The sequence below is a fragment of the Aspergillus fumigatus genome, chromosome 8 (genome assembly GCF_000002655.1).
Source record: "Aspergillus fumigatus Af293 chromosome 8, whole genome shotgun sequence".
NCBI classification, from domain to species: Eukaryota; Fungi; Ascomycota; class Eurotiomycetes; order Eurotiales; family Aspergillaceae; genus Aspergillus; species Aspergillus fumigatus.
The window spans coordinates 229,847-245,775 of record NC_007201.1 but is presented as its reverse complement, the minus strand read 5'-3'; the positions used below and the strand labels follow the sequence as shown (position 1 = coordinate 245,775).

Genomic DNA, 15,929 nt, shown 5'->3' with positions numbered 1-15,929 from the left:
CCACTACTGAAACTCGAGCTACTACATGGCTAAACAGGTGATTGACCAGTACAGGGGCTAGCATGCCACAGGGCCGTCTTCTCTGTGCGTATCTGAGTATCTCTTCAGAATTCCCAGATAATGGAGCCTGGGAAAATAGTCAAATGTTTATAGAAGTGGAACTTTTCAGGCACAGCTATTGTATTTATCACTTATACTTATAAAAGTTGACTTGACTAATAACATGTCCAGAGCCACTATGTAGCATCAATAGTGTGCAGACTCGTAACAGTTGGTCATGGACTCCTTCTACCCCCCACTTCCTGGGAATCAGACAAAGCAAAAAGCAACCTCTAGCTTCGGTAAGATGTTCAGCATCAGTTAGTAGCCTGTGGCTGATTGATACCAAGGTTACAGAATCTGGCGTATCCAGACTTCTTTGGCAAAATAACCAAGCTGATTCAAAGCAGTCCAGCTGCCGACCCCTACGGATATGCCAAGTAGGGTCATCCAGTGGGCAAATGGCTTCAAGGAAAGGAAAGACCGAGTTCAATGAGGGCATAGAGAAGGCTATCAAATAATAAACAAAGTGCCCGCTAGAAGGGGGAGATAGAGATAAGACTAACCATCTGGCCGAATCTTTACTCTGAGAATTATTAATTCCAGAGGTCCATCCTCTGGAGGTTGGATGAGTGCATCTTGAATATCTTTCTGAGTAGCAGTAGTTGACTTTGCAATATGATCCCGTAAATCTAGCTTTTTGGCTCTTCATGCAAGTCAGTAATATCCCAAAAGTAGGAATATAGCACCTACCGTTCATACACTTGCTCCTCAACACTTTTTAGTTCGTGGTGCGATATGTCCTTCAATGATTTGTTGGGCGGCCGAAAATTGACCAAGTAGGGTTGCTCTGGAGAGAAAGTGTATGAAATAGAGAAATCATAAAGCACTGTATCATAGAAGTCGCCCGGGAGCCTAAAATGTTCATCTTTCACATCACCATAAGTGATTGCAAGGCTATGTAATGTTACAAGACGGTGGCAGCGGTCTGCAAGGAGAGAACAATAGTACTCTTTTTCAAAATCACTTAGATTTAGGTTTGGATCTTGAAGCCGTCGCCTTAGGCTTTCAATGTGTCCAGTTCCGTGGCGATTTTGTGCTGCCAGGATACGTCGTGAAGTTAACTTTGGCTGAATAGCTTCGAGTATAATCGCCCGCCGGTTAGGATAGCCAGAACGAAAGTCGGATCTTGCAAGGTCGGTGACCACACCATAGAACCGAGGGAAATAGATCTTCTGTGCCTTGTCACAACATTTCTCAATGCGTTGAAACACTCGGGCTTCATTCAGAAAGGGGTCGAGTTCATTCATTACTACTCTTGAACCCCGGCCGCGTAAGTCTGGAACGCGCTGGAGCTGGAGCTGGGCATCATGTTCAGTGTATTCAGGGAACTCACTTGATATCAGCAATGAAGTATAAAATGATTTTAACTGGGGGCTTACTAGGGATTACTCACTACCTTGGCCACATACTTGCGCACCATTTTCCCATGGTACTTGATAACTAGCCATAGCACTTGAATAACATCCTGACCACTGCGTCTACCAGTAGCTACTGGTTCCCATAACAACCACTTTTCCCTATCCAGGTGGAAAGGCTTGAGGTCCACTTGAGTTTCATAGTCGACTTTGCTCACGGTGGGTGAACTCTGGGAGAAGAAAAAGTCTGTCCAACTTCTGGCATCCCTATAGGCCATTCTCATAAGTCATTAAGGCTTAGGACCGCAAGGAGAGAGGGATGAGGAACTGATTTTAATACTAGTGGTCTGTTATATAAGCAGTTTAGCTGGACAAGTCTAAAATGCAAACATGCTGTAATACCAGGGGGAATAAAAAGCAAGACTGATCATGGGAAAGAACAGTAAGAAGCTTGGAGGACGGGAATTTCTAGTTTGCTCCTGTAAACCGATGTTGTTGTACTCTTTAGGTGTTCTATATAGGTGTGTGTGTGTGTGTGTGTGTGTGTATGTATTTTACGGCCGTGGCTCGTGACTTGCACGTTTTCCACTATCCCCAATCGGGGCAAAGGCCGCCAGGGGGTGAGCCCTGGGTGTCTCTAACTATTGCTAGTTCTATGTACAAACAAGAGACTTTGGCGCGTTCGCATAGCTGCCTCAGTCATGGGGAAGGTCTGCTATAGTAGGTTAAATTGCGATGCCAGCTGCATGGATCCATCTCCGCACTATGATCCGCCAATTCTCCGCGTCTCTGCTTTCCCCCCTCCTCTTTTTTTTTTTTTTTTTTTTTTTTTTTTTTTTTTTTTTTTTAAAGAAGGATTGTATTGTCTCAGGCGTGCTCAGGCAGGGGCCGTCTTGGACAGATATCATCAAAGAACCGAGTCTGTGATAGCCAGGCAGCCAGCTTTGCTGCACCTTTTGCAGTTCCCAGAAGGAAGGGAATCATCTCGGAGGGGGGCCCTAGGGGTTGGGGTAGGCGTCTCTTAACTATTCGGCAGAAGAAGAAGTGCACTGGAGACTTCCTGGCTCCGCACCGGCAATGAAGATGGGCGTCTTCATGGTTGAACCGCTCATGATAGTCTGCAAAATCACCATGCCCTGTACGAGCTGCTAGGATCCGCCCGAGAAGGTGGCGCGGGAGGCGTAGCTCATCAGGGCACCTGGGGGAGGAGGTGATGCAAAGATCTTGGTAGGGCTGCGGGGCCACGGCTTGCCAGTGCTTCTGTAGGCCAGAGATCATGGCAGCCTTTGTTTGACGCTTAAGCGAGGCAAAAGAATGTTTTTGGGAGATAGGGGGTTCTAAGGCAGCTCCCTCTTTCGCGGCTTGATCAGCTGCTTCATTCCCAGGGACTTTCGCATGCCCAGGGACCCAGCAGATACGTACGGAGCCCCCGTCAGTGTAGGGGAACCTCTCCCGCTCAAGCCAGGTCGAGGCCAGGGTTCGGACGGTCTCGAAAATTTCTTGGGATGAGCCTGCAAAGGGCGAGAGCAGGCGAGTGGCCACTTCCAGGTTATCTAGGCAGACCCAGAGGTTAGTAGCAAAGCGTGCAGTATGATACTGCATGGCTGCTTTTATACCAGCGAGAGCTGCTTCTGCTTCGGCATCAAAAAGCTCTTTATTTAGCCCGAGAGAAAACGATGATTGGAGACATAGTCTTCCTGTCTGGTATAGAGCAAAGCCAGCACCTGCCATTCCGTTAGGCAATTTAGACCCGTCTGTAAAGACTTTCATATCAGTGTTTGGGAGAGAGGAGTAAAAGTCTTGGAAGTTGGTAGCTGCCTGCTCCTTGGATAGTCCGTTAGGTGCCTTTATTCGCAGTTGAGCATCCGCCCGTGCCTCCCTTGGGAGCCAAGGGGGATATTGCAGCGGGTTTATCTGCTCTGATTCTGGTAGGGCTAGTACTCGGCGTGCAAAACGGCTAGTTGCCCAGCCAGTCTGTGCAATTTTTGCTGCCCTCCTGCGCAGGGGATGGTAAGGGTCTAGGCGACGAACACGGATCGCGGCCGATGTAGCTATATGATCAAGCTCAATTTCTGCTGGTAGGAGCCCTGATTCCCGGTATAAAGCAGGCAAGGGAGTTGTGCGGTAGATAGGGAGAATTGCTCTAGCACCTGTCTGTATAACCTTAGCTATCTTATCAAGTTGCCCCTGGACCTGGTTTGAGATAGAGCCTGCACGGGGGCAGGGGCGCGAGCGACCTGGCCACCAGGTTTCTGCGCCAAAGTAGGCTTTCCGGAGCACACAGGCTATCACCGCCTGTCGCATGAGATAGGGCTTGATTCCCCGGACTGTGTTCCCGAGGCCACGGAGGGCATTTGCAACTGTCAGAGCCTTTGAGGTTGTCTCCCTGACATGGTACTTGAAGCTGAGCTTCTTGTCAAAGAGGACCCCCAGCCAACGCAGGTAAGGGCGAGTTGTATTCTCGGAGACTGTGACCGGGCCTGCTACGATGCTTGGTGTGTGGCTTGGATCCTGGTCAGCCTTGCGGCGTGAGAAATGGATCAGTTCATATTTATCTGGCGCGAAGGTGATCCCCTCCGTAGCGGCCCAGTCAAGGGCTTCTTGTAGGGAGTTGGATAGGCTTTGGCAGTTCGCCTCAATAGACGGTGAGATTGCCAGGATAGCTCCATCGTCCGCGTATCCAAACCTGGACTTTGGAACTCCAAGCCAGAATAAGGGGGCTAGATAGAGCATAAATAGAATAGGGGATACTGGTGAACCTTGTGGCAGGCCGCAGAGTATTTCTGTTGCTGGTCCTATTTCACCGTCAATGCGGATTTGTACCACTCGCCCTGTGACAAAGGAGGCTACCCAGCGAGCTAGGTTATCAGGCCAGCCCTGTGAGCGCAGTCGATGGATAAGTCTCCCAGGAAGGACTCCATCAAAGGCTCCCTTTACATCAAAGGTGAGGAGTGAGGCTGTTAGCCTTTGGTTAAGGGCCTGTTCTGCATCATGGAGCAAGGATGTAGTCAGATCAGTTGCTGAGCGGAGAGGCAGGGCCCCAAACTGTTGACTAGCCAGGACTCTGTACTGGATAGCAATCCATGCCATGTTCCGGGCAATTAGTCTCTCGAGGCCTTTGCCCAGTACTGACAGGAGGGCAATAGGCCTATATGACCTAGGGCTAGACCAGTTAGACTTATTTGGTTTTTGGATTATTGCTAGAACTGCGTGTCGAAAGCACTTTGGATGATAGCCAGTTCGAAGGCAACCCTGATAGAGTGCAAGGACTCTGTCTTTGATCAGGGGCCATGCCACCTTGATTATACCAGTGGGTAGCTCGTCAGCCCCAGGGGTTGTATTCCCTGCTTGTAGGACTGACTTCTCGACTTGGGCCATGGTTACATCAGGGAATGGCAGTGAGCTAGATGGGACTGCTGGCGTATCCAGCGGGATGTCTCCTGCTTCAGCGGTATTTTGAAGAAGGTTCCGGGATATGATATCCCGCTTCTCTTGTAAGGCTACCGCTGGGGGGCTGTCCGGTCTCAAAGGGTCCTTAAGTGGGGGGCTGCGGTAGGAGCCTGTTGACTTATGCCATCTTGATATATCAAACACCTCCTTGCTCTCGGTTACCGCGCTGATCTTGTCTCTCCAATACTGTTCTCGGGCTCGCCGCGTTACCCGCCGGAAGTCTTTCTGTGTGCAGAGTCCTGCCCGGTAGTCTTGTAATGCCTCCTTGCACGTGGTATTCCACCATCGTTGGCCTCCCCCTTGGGGTATTGACTTGTTTGCAGAGGCTGTGTATGAGCTGTGGATGGCTGCAGTAATTCCATTTGCAAGATAGTCTAGTTCATCTTCATTCTCTGCTGAGCTCCTGACGTTGGCTATATTAGAGGCGAGAAGTGTGAGGAAGCGGGTGTGGTCTAGTGTGTCAAATCTTAGTCTTTGCGGAGTTTCCACAGGTCCCTGTTCCCACGGCAGGTTCGTAAGAAGTGGGCGATGATCCGAGGTGGCGTCTAGATGATGTGCAACCCTGGTACTGGCTCCTATGAGGGTTGGGGAGCTAGAGACAAAGGCAAGGTCCAGGACGTTGCCTTTGTCATGTGTAGGGATATCAATCTCAGAGGTAAGCAGTAGTCCAAGCCTGTCAAGCCATTCTGTGAATGATTCTGCGAAGGTAGTGGGTGCGTGCTGGAGTGAGGGCTGCCATCTGTGGTGGTGTAGGTTGAAGTCACCAGCAAGCAGGGTAGGCAGAGAGAAGTAGGACTCCAGCAAGGAAGTAAGAGTTCTCGCTGCTTCACCCGCCCGTTTTGCGCCAGCAGGAGCATTATATATATTAAATATCAAGGCAGATTGTCCTGAGCACGAGGAGATCTGGAGTAGAAGAAGGTCTGAGAGGGTCTCTTGGCTTATTGAGTCAGGGCGGAGTTGGGAGGCTCGGATGCCATTTTTCCGACGAATGTAGGTAAGAACTCGAGGGATGCCACTTATCTCCCAAGAATCAGTTGGGGAGAAGCACTCGTAAGATGGGTGCCTTTTTGTGATCTTTCGAGTCAGGTCTCTGTAAATGTAGGGCTCCTGTATAAGGATAATGTCGATGTGGTTGGAGTATGCCTGGGAGAGGGCAATTTCATGGGCTTCTGGTATACGGCCAACGTTCAGCTGGAGTATAGCGATAGACTCCTTCCTTGGGTGATTTTGGTACTTCATATTTGTTCGTTCATCAGAACTTCAAAGCTGTTTTGTGGCTTAGGAGATACGAAGCGGACTGCTCTGGCTGTGACCGGGGGAGAGTCTAAAGGCTCCTGTGGCGGGGGGGTAGCCGTGCGGAAGGGGAAGGGTGAAGGGCGGCTGTTCATAGCCATGATTTGGTCCTGGGAAGGCTCTGGGACTTGCATGCAGCACTGTCTCTCTAGGCGTGCCTTGGCAAGCTCTAGGGAGCTAGTCTTGCGAATCTCGGCTTGCTGGGCCTTTGTGCATCGAGTGCCTGCCTTGCTAGGTCGCAGGAGGCATTGCTCATAGTCAGCCGGGTGGGGGCCATGGCAGTGTAGGCACCTTGGAGGGCAGGTGTGGGGAGGTTGGGTACTGCATCTATTGCTATGGCCCTCCTCAGTATGCTGGGTAGAGCCGCAAAGTCGACACCGGGGCTGGCGAGCGCAGGATCTAGCGTTATGCCACTTCCAGCAGCGGTTGCACTGTACAATCTTTGTCTTTCTTACTAGCAGCTGAGCATTGGTGATCATGCCAAACAAGGAGAGTCGTACTGGAAGGTTGGCCTTGCTGTCCTCCGGGAAGTTGATAAACCAGCTGGACGAGATAGTGTTGGGGTTAGCGGCACTTGTAGCAGTCTCAGTAATAGAGACTGGGTTAAGGCCTATAGCTTCAGTGATCTCTGAAGACAAGATTTCAGGGTTAACGGGGATCATGGAGTATTGGCTGCCAGTAAGTCGGCCAACCTTCCTGGGTACATTGGTCACTCGATAAGAGATCCAGCGGGAACTCCGTTCGATCTGGCAGTCTTTAAAGAAGGCGGCTATGGCTTCCTTTTGGGCCTCTAGGGCTGGGAGGGCTTCAGTAGAGACTGGCAGAAGAGCGAGTCCAGTTTTGATAGATTGGACGCCCTTGAGAAGCTTTCCATTAGTGCCCAGATGGGATCGCAGGCTAGTATGTATAGCAAATGCATCCATGCTCTTGGCAAGATGGTTCTCCGGAAGGCGCACAAAGAGTCGGTTGTCAGGAGGTGGCAGCTTTGTAGCTAACCTATCAGTCTTAGTATTACTGTATGTTTTCTTTGTGGCAGCATTGTTCCTAGCTGGGGGACTTCTGGTGACAGTCGCGTATGTGGACTGGGCAAGACCGGAGGGGGGACGAGAAGGGGGAGGTGAGGGGGGGAAGGAAGCAGGGCCATGGGCAGGGGCAGGGGCAGGGGTGAGGGGGAGGGGGGCATTGGTCAAGGGCACGCCGCTGATGTAGGCATTGAAGTGTTGTTGGGCTATATTAGCCAGGTCATTGCTAAGGGCCGTGAGCGCTCCTAGCTGGCGGGGCGTGAGGCCAGCATTCTGGCGTCGGTGATCATCAAGGAAGGCTGCTATGGGACTAAAGATTTTCTGTCCCTCGAGAGCTCTAGCAGTGGCTGAGGTGGTTGTTTCCTGTAGTGCAGCCTGTAGAGGGCCACCAGGTTGGTTGTTATGTCGTGCCATGTTATTGACGCGTCGAGACGCGTGGTGGTTGCTGGGCGGGTGTCAGGCAGTGAGCGGAGGGGGAGCTGTCCCTTATCCTAGGCAGGGCGCCTGGATTGAGAGCCTGATCTGAGAATTCAATAGAGTATGGCCTTCCTGGGTGAGAAGGCTGTGCGTCCGTCACGTGGTGTTCTATATAGGTGGGTGGCAGGAGAGTGGAATGGCACCGCGTGATAATGCTGGGCATCACGTGCCGAAGAGGATGTTGGACACTCAGCGGCCCCGCATCCTCTCAAACTGATTTGTATGCGTCCTGGTCTTAGGAGGATAGCAGTGGTAACACAGGTTGTTACGAAAGTAGTGCCTGGGACTGATTTAGGGCTGTAAACCGATGGGACCTACTTCGTCAAACAGATTCTGGATGGAAGCTTTGAAAGCGCTAAGCTTGCCTCAGAATGTGCGACTAGAGCACGCGTTAGTGTCCTTCCTCTCATCGCGACTTTTTTCTAAGCTACGTCCGCTAATATGAATAGGCCAGTATATCTTCGTCGGAGGGCCGACAGGGAGTCAGATAATGGTCATCTACAAGTGGGCTACAATCCAGCAAGGTCTTGGGGAATGTAGGGCAACTTCATGGCCTTATTAAGCTTTCTGAGAAATAGTAGCTCAGTAAGTTCGTGAATAATTACTTAGCAGGTCCAACATAGTATTGAAGACCTTATCAAGCCTGAATATAAGCTAAATATATATTTGTCACACCTTGGGATCCGTCTCTGCTGGTCCTGCTAGTCACTCACTGGGTTTCGAAGTGAGGCGATAATCCCTGGACCATATCAAATACTTGCCTGAGGCCTACCAACCAAATGGCCTAATGATATATCAATGCAACATTCCGAATGGGTTGATGACAATATACAGATGCATAAAAACAATAACAGCAAAGATAGAAGGCGTATCAAGTATGTATGCGTAATAGTAAGAGAGCTGGCCTCGAAGAACTCCTACCAACCAGACCGGTAAGAGTCCCAGGGCCTTATGGAACCTAGGAACGACAATTTTCTGTAGCCTAGATCACAAGTTCCCCAATGGCAACTGCAGAATAACGGCTGGTTGGACATGTCCTACACATGTATCTATATACACAGACATTGCCAAATAAAACGCCTCTTGGCGTTGATGATCCTCTATCGGATCACGGATCATCATTGATTCTCGACTGCAGCATCCTGCGCTCCATCGGCGTCAAAGGCTCATCGCTCTCCTTATAAGCCTCATACCGACGCTGCCCCTCCAACGGCCGTCCATCCCCAAGTCCCAAAGTACCCACCGGCAGAACCACATTCCCATCCGGAATAGACACATCCCTCACAACACCCGGGATTTCATCCAATACTGGAATCCGATCCACGGACTTGGCCGCTCGCAAAGGGAGCAGTTTATCGCCGATCGTGGCCCCGAGGCGCAGCATCGTGAAGGAATCCAGCCGTTCTGTCCATCGTGGATACCACGCCGCGTAAAACGCGAGTCCCACCATCGGGATGATGTATAGAGCCATCATGATCGAGCCGACGATTATCCCTGCGAGGGAGATAGTAGGGATGATCATCTCGGTTCCGAGATCCTGGTATATCCACCACTGGCCAGACACTGACTCGAGCAGTTGCTTGTTGGATAGGAAGGCGGCCGCCGTGAAGAGCATGGGGAATCGGTCTTCGACCTTGAGGAAATAGTCGATCCACTGATGGATGAGGGGATCCGCGGCGCTGGCCCCGTAGCGAGTCCCCATCGGAGCGTCTAGGCAGTAATGCTTGGTGCTGTATGATTGATACAGCATCAGGTCGAGGAGTGGAGGGCCGTCAAGGCAGATTCTTGCTGTGACGTTGGCTCTGTTGAAGCTGTCGTTGATGGCCCAGATCTTCGCAGCGAATGTGTCCAGGAAGGAGCCTTGACCAAACAGTGCGAGTGCCGTCGTGAGAAGGGGCCCTTTACTGACCGTTGCAAGTGGGTCCCAGGATACTGCGTCAAGGGTGTCTGTGGTGGTGATGTTATCGCGACGGATCCGGCTGAGGCTCAGATCAGGATCAAACGTCTGATAGTGGCAGTCTGCGCCACAGAGGCCAACGGGGTCTTGCTCCAAGAGTGGACCGTGCTTTCCGTCATTCATGTTATTTGGCAGCTCGAAGTATCCCGCGGTAGTGCTGACGGTGACCCGGTACAACTTACCGTCAGCGGGCGTGTCGCCGGAATTTCCCTTTGAGCTGGTGAAATTCAAGTAGAGCGTTTCGGAGAACTCCTGACGAGCTCGCGTCTTCTGCCACTGTGATTTAGTCCAGTTGGAAGGCATGCAGGCCGTGACTCCCCAGATCCTACGATATTCGGACACTGCGTATTCGGAATAGTGTCTGGAATAAAAAGAGCCAGGAGTACTGTCGCAGTTCGACGGGAATTCGCTGGCCAGGATAGTCTCGTACGTGGCGGTGGAGTTCACGCGCGGCGCAAACTGTCGCAGGACGCCCGTGTTGAATCCAGTCGGAAGCTGAGCATAGAAAGAGTCGTTCAAGGATAGAATATCACTCAAGGTATGTAGTTGGACTCCAGATGTGTTCTGCCACAAGAACGGCTGGACGGTGACGGAGTCCGCGTCGCTGAGAGCCCGCCGAACCGCCAAGATGTCATTGCCTATCAGCGAGATAGCCGCGTCAGGGTATTCAAGGCTGGGAAGATCGGCTATGCTCGCCACCCTGTCCATGGCCTGGGGGACATTGATCGTCGTGGTTTCGAGGAAGATTGACTGGATGGGATATGTCAAGCCGGCAACGAGATGAAGGACGATGGCGAGAATTAAGAATGTACTGCCATGCTTCTTCCATCCCCCAGAGACAAGGGCTTTGTACAGGCTGAGGTCCAGCCATCGACGGTCGGCCAGATTCGTGACTTGGCGCATTTGCAGGCTGTCGGCCGTCTTTTGATTCTGCACATAGATGACCGCTGCACTTGCGCATACAGCGGAAAGCCAAGGGAGAGTCATGATAGCGATCAGGGTCCAGATTACCACGGCAGAGCGATAAATGCCTTCGTTCCGCGCGTAATCCACGGATTCGGAATACAAACGATTCTCTGAGAGAAGTGCCCCCCACGACTTGGCACTCATGGGACGAAAGGAAAGATAAACGATCGCCACCCACGCATAGATTGCCAACCCTGCATACAGAAGCGTGGGCAGCAAAACGCCCGGCGAGCGATGAAGCGTTGTACTGTATCCTCGCCCAGGGACCTGCGCGGCTGGAGATACGTGCGAATATGCCGGCGGCTCTTCGTTGTGAGACGCGCCAGAGTCCCCGGAAAGATCATTCTGGGAATACCCAAGCGCTTGATAGCTGCGGCTAGATACTGTGCTCAGAGACAGTTGCCGAAGGGCAACGGTGCTATTACCTTCCATCTTGGTGATAAGTGCCCTCTCGCATGGTTGGAAGGAGGAAAGTGAGGAAAAAGCGAACGAGGATCATGAGAGAGTCTTGCTGTAGGGCAGATTCAGTCTTCAGGGGAACTCCGGCAATACAGCCCTGCTTGGCACCTCCAACAGACCCTTGGCATGACTCGCTTGGGGGCCAAGGGTCTTCCATTCGCGGAGAAGAGGAGGCTACAACTGACTAGCAAAGGCTAGCCGAGGCGCTTAGACGGGGAGAGACATATCGTTGGTCACGGCGGGTGCATTTATCCACATTGACCGATGTTAAGTGTGGTTTAGTGGTAAATAGTCCCTGGAAGAGAGATGACCAGAGTTTTATGTTCACCAGAGACATGCAGGCAAGAGATTGCATAAATTAATGCTATTCGGACGCTGTTTCTATCCATTCGCCGCTAACACATATACTACATTCAATGAAATCTTCAACCGAATCGCATCCCGAGAGCAAGTGGAAGCAAGCATTACAATTCGAATCAAGGCCAGTTTGATCTGGCCTCAGGAATAGGCAGTTAGGGTCTACAATAAACAAGTATGAAACTACGTATATGAGCTGAGCCGAAACAATGTATCTCGCTGCTAACCATTGATCAGATCTAGTCCGTTTTGATGTCTCCGCGACAGCGCCTGATTGCTCTCCAGAACCAACTTGTATCAGGGCATTTCAACCTTTCTCCTGTTTTCTTTCGCTGTCGCTATGAATCCTGCTACTTGTCTTCTTCGACCAATAGGCAAAGCACCGTGCTGTGATGGCCGGGCGATCTCGTATTGAATCAGCCGATCAATCTTAGCCTCCACAGCCTCAACCCCACATTCTCTCTGACAAACTTTTGATTTCTTCCTTTTTCACTCTGGAGGGCATTCTTATTTTGACCGCAAGATGGCCCGGTACCAATATATACCCCTGCCTCCCGTCGACGAACTCGGCCAGAGCCCCGCATTCACGCGGATTTTGACTCTCTATCCTGGCGCAGAGCACGATCCACTATACTGTACTCTCGATATTGTTGATATTGAACATTATCCATGGCCGCCGGAAGCCCTGTCCTATGTATGGGGCAGCGAGCGGGCGCCTGCGCCCCTCTACTGCGGTAATGGCCAACTCAGCATAACCCGAAACCTGGACATCGCGCTTCGCCACCTTCGTCTGCCTCATGCTCACCGCCGGCTCTGGGTCGATGCAATCTGCATCAATCAAGAGGATCCGCGGGAGCGAGAGCGTCAGGTAGGTTACATGCGGCTTGTATATAAGCATGCAGTCGCCGTTATTGCATGGCTGGGCCCCGGTATGCCGGAAACGGCCGAAGCGTTCGATTTTGCGAGGAGAATGTCCGAGTTGCAGAAGGATATGAACGAAACCGCGGCAAGTGCTCCCGATGGGCGGGCCCTCTTTTCGATGAAGAATGAAGCGGACGGGATCATGTTCGCGTCGATGGCGGCAGAGCCACGGGCGACGGACGCCCTGGCTCGTCTTTTCACAGGGCCGTACTTTGAGCGCGTGTGGTGTATCCAGGAGGTCGTCGCCTCGCAACGCTGCATCGCCAAATGCGGTCAGCACGAGATGGAGTTTTTTGATTTGCTCTCGCTGCAGACCTATGTCTGTAACTTCCGCGGGGTTATCCTGGATGCTCAGGGCCTGGAGTATCCCGATGGTACGGTGTCTTTCTGGAGCACGTTTGTCCTTGGCAGGCGGAAGATCTTGGTGTCGCGGAAACAGCAATCCGTGGAGGGATCTATCGGCAAGATGTTCACTTTACTGGCCGCGATCCGCAACTTCAAATGCACCGACCCGCGCGATCGGATCTTTGCTCTGCTTGGAATCTCGGACGAAGGATTGCAGCCTGCTCTGGCACTGACCCAGGTCGAAGGTGCACAGGACTCGAGGGCATTGTCGCTCCTTCGGCGCGGCATGATATGGCTCTCGGACAAGGTGAACTCTCTCGGGCCGGAGATCAACTTCCTCAGGCCAGCAGCCCTGAGACCCAACTACTCCAAGCCGGTGCGAGAAGTCTACAGAGACTTTACAAGGTTCAGCGTGCGCCTGCAGCCACGAAAGCTCGACATCTTATCGCTCGTACAACATACCACGCATCCGTTCCAGGACAATTGGCCGTCCTGGGTTCCCAAGCTGCATGAAGAACGCTCGGTGTCTCTCTTACCACCGGGGTTGTGTCTCGCGGGTATTCCAATGTATGGCCACTATCGGTATTTCGCGGAGCTTCACGATTCGCCCCTCAATGGCCGCTCAGTCGAACCAGATATCCTCCAGCTGGACGGGTATCGTGTTGATCTGGTTGACGCTGTGAGCGATCGGATTCACTACAAGTACACAGAAACGCCGCCAATCGAAGCGATATGGTCGCAGCTCTTCGACTTCCCCTTGTTTCCGCGGCCCGGCTTTCAGTACACGGGGTCAGGCGAGGCTCTCGATGTTGCTTTCTTGCAAACGATCAGTGCCGGCATACTGGGGGTGATTGGCATGTTCCTCAACCAGCAGGCCGCCTGGCAAGACTCAAGGTCTGCCGCGTGGCCCGCCTTGAGGAGGCAGGTAAAGAGTAACATCTTGGCGTGGCTACAAGCATACCCCCCTGCACAGGGCTTACACTACCCCGATCTAGTCCCAGAGGGTCAATTTGCGGACCTCCCTGGTGATAGCATTGCATATAGACATTTTCTTTGGGTCTATTCGCGAAACAGGCGAATGTATAGAACGAGATCAGGGCTTGTCGGTCTTGGTCCGCAGTTGATGCAGCCGGGGGATCAAGTAGTTGTACTCTTTGGGGGAAGTCTACCGTTTATATTACGACCGTGGGGAAGAGAGTGGTTACTCATCGGAGACACCTATCTTCATCATGATTCGATCATACAGGGAGAGCAGGTCCAGATGGTCAGATCCTCATCCACCCCGTTCAGGGTTGAGACATTCAGACTAGCATAGATCGACATCCAGCATACTCCCATTGCTTGAACTCAAAGGCCGAGTCCTAGGGTTTAAGTATACCACGTAGGCTCCGGGTACTCATGCAGCAGCACATATCTGCCGAGCTCCCGATTCTTGTATGCCACAGGGTCATGCAAAGTGTGCGTCCTGATATCCCGCCAGAACCGGTCCAGTCCCACCTTCAGCGACGTTGCTCGAGCGCCAGTCACCTCGAATATACCAGACGTGACTCGGAGTCCGACATCCGTAGTGACCACCTTCACACTGGCGACCCATTCAGCCACCTCCCCTCGTTCCTCCGCTGTCACCTTCAACCGATCGCCTGAATGGCGCTCGTACAGCTCCGAGAGTCGATCGCCGGCTTTGTCGGCCAGTGCTTCCACAGCACGGAGGTGTGCAAAGAAGTTCCCGTATCGCTCGAGAATGTAGAACTCATCGGTGGCTCTCTCTTTGTTGTCCCCGCCATAGGGCCAGGCGCGTGTGGACGTGGTGGTGTACTTGGCTGCGAATTCAAGGGCGCCGATGGCGATGCCGAGGTAGAAATTGCTGAACACCAGCTGAATCCTAGTATGGTCAGTACGGACTGTGGGGAAGCAGGAGTCCTATGGCACTTACGTAGGCAGAAACAACGAGGCAAAAGGGATGGTGAGAATCTCTGCCAGAGGTCGTTTGGTTGTTGCGTCCCATCCCAGTGCATCCGTCCAAGATGCACGAACATTTTCGATCTTCACGCTTCCGGACTCGGTCAACCGCAAACCAATATTCTTCCAGTTGTACGCGAATTGAATTCCTGGTTGGTTGGTTTCCACAACAGCGAATATATGGTCCTGTGTTCCGTCCAGCACGCCTTCCAGGACCGTGAGATCGGAAACCACACCACCTGTATTGAAATGCTTGAATCCGTTGAAGACGATCGAGTCGCCATCCGCCGTGATCTGCAAGTCATTGTCGCGAGGGTTGACTGCTCCTCCGACGAAGAGGTTGTTCGTGATAATCAGTTTCTGCAGACGATCGGCTTGTTCGGCGGTGCCGACCACATTGGCTGTAGTCGACCAGAGGAGATGATACCCAAGGAGCATGCCAATGGACCTGAATTGCAATTTAGCTTTACTGTCTGCATGTGGGCTGTCAATACGCACCCGTCACCCTTGGCTACTTCGCGGATCGCCTTGTACCCTACCCGCCACGGCTGTTCTCCGCCTCCGTACTTCTTCGGCCCGAGAAGCTTCAACAGACCGGAATGTTTCAGTAAGGCGACCTCTGCGCGAGGAGACTTGTTGTCTTGGTCTCTTTGAGCTGCGTCCTGGGCCAGAACTTCTGCCACTTCACGCGCCCGTGCGAGCCATGCGTCTGCGGAGTCGGGGGGAGCAGCCCATTTCTCCTTGTAGGCGTCGTACACTGCGGGGTCTGTTGCTGGGACGTTTGCTTGCGCCATTTGTGGGAAGTTCGATCAAATTATTTCTGTTAGATGATGTTGGACTTGGATTACACAGCTAGGAGGAGGGAGGATACTATGTGCGTATTTATGTCTCAAGCATGCTGTCTGATTGCGGGAAAACCTTAGGTATGGCGTGCTTTTCAGCAGATCATGGTGTCATGCAGGACTGCGATGTACAACATTCAAACTAAAGAATCTCATTCGGTTTAGGAAGCAATTCGTCAAATAAGCTAAAAATGCCGTTATCCCCCGCATTGTTTACAGATATAGGGCCAGTTCGCAGTCTACCGGACTCCAAGATATCAGTGCAGAACCAACTGCATCATCTTTGGAAAGCTGCGATTGACTTGAAGATGAGTTTAATTCAGCTAATTGCTAGCGTGCTTTAGATACAAATATAATGGTAGTAGTTAGCTAGGAAATAGCTGATATCTTTCTGACTACGACGGGCAGTTGACTATGTGGGCAA

At 52.0% G+C, this 15,929-nt stretch overlaps 5 protein-coding genes across 5 annotated transcripts; 1 reads left to right on the top strand and 4 right to left on the bottom strand.

Annotated features, from left to right (window-relative positions):
- Positions 1–186: 186 nt before the first annotated feature.
- AFUA_8G01045 (uncharacterized protein) lies at positions 187–1,970 on the bottom strand. The gene is made up of 4 exons (XM_077805256.1): positions 1,496–1,970; positions 793–1,430; positions 606–745; positions 187–549 (listed from the first exon to the last, which is right to left on the bottom strand). Exons 1-4 carry the CDS (start codon positions 1,739–1,741, stop codon positions 188–190), a joined length of 1,386 nt encoding a protein of 461 aa, XP_077661384.1. The 5' UTR covers positions 1,742–1,970; the 3' UTR covers position 187.
- A 354-nt stretch (positions 1,971–2,324) lies between these two features.
- AFUA_8G01040 (uncharacterized protein) lies at positions 2,325–7,636 on the bottom strand (the record flags this gene model as incomplete). The annotated part of the gene is made up of 2 exons (XM_077805255.1): positions 2,325–6,140; positions 6,197–7,636. The coding sequence occupies 2 exons, from the start codon at positions 7,634–7,636 to the stop codon at positions 2,325–2,327; spliced, it is 5,256 nt and encodes a 1,751-aa protein (XP_077661383.1).
- A 285-nt stretch (positions 7,637–7,921) lies between these two features.
- On the bottom strand, positions 7,922–11,126 carry AFUA_8G01030 (uncharacterized protein). The gene has a single exon (XM_742010.2). It carries the CDS (start codon positions 11,052–11,054, stop codon positions 8,808–8,810), a length of 2,247 nt encoding a protein of 748 aa, XP_747103.1. The 5' UTR covers positions 11,055–11,126; the 3' UTR covers positions 7,922–8,807.
- Positions 11,127–11,421: 295 nt separating this feature from the next.
- AFUA_8G01020 (HET domain-containing protein) lies at positions 11,422–14,019 on the top strand (the record flags this gene model as incomplete). The annotated part of the gene is made up of 2 exons (XM_742011.2): positions 11,422–11,613; positions 11,676–14,019. The coding sequence occupies exon 2, from the start codon at positions 11,962–11,964 to the stop codon at positions 14,017–14,019; it is 2,058 nt and encodes a 685-aa protein (XP_747104.1). The 5' UTR covers positions 11,422–11,613; positions 11,676–11,961.
- A 53-nt stretch (positions 14,020–14,072) lies between these two features.
- On the bottom strand, positions 14,073–15,578 carry AFUA_8G01010 (thermophilic desulfurizing enzyme family protein; the record flags this gene model as incomplete). The annotated part of the gene is made up of 3 exons (XM_742012.2): positions 15,162–15,578; positions 14,638–15,111; positions 14,073–14,586 (listed from the first exon to the last, which is right to left on the bottom strand). Exons 1-3 carry the CDS (start codon positions 15,455–15,457, stop codon positions 14,073–14,075), a joined length of 1,284 nt encoding a protein of 427 aa, XP_747105.1. The 5' UTR covers positions 15,458–15,578.
- Positions 15,579–15,929: the final 351 nt, after the last annotated feature.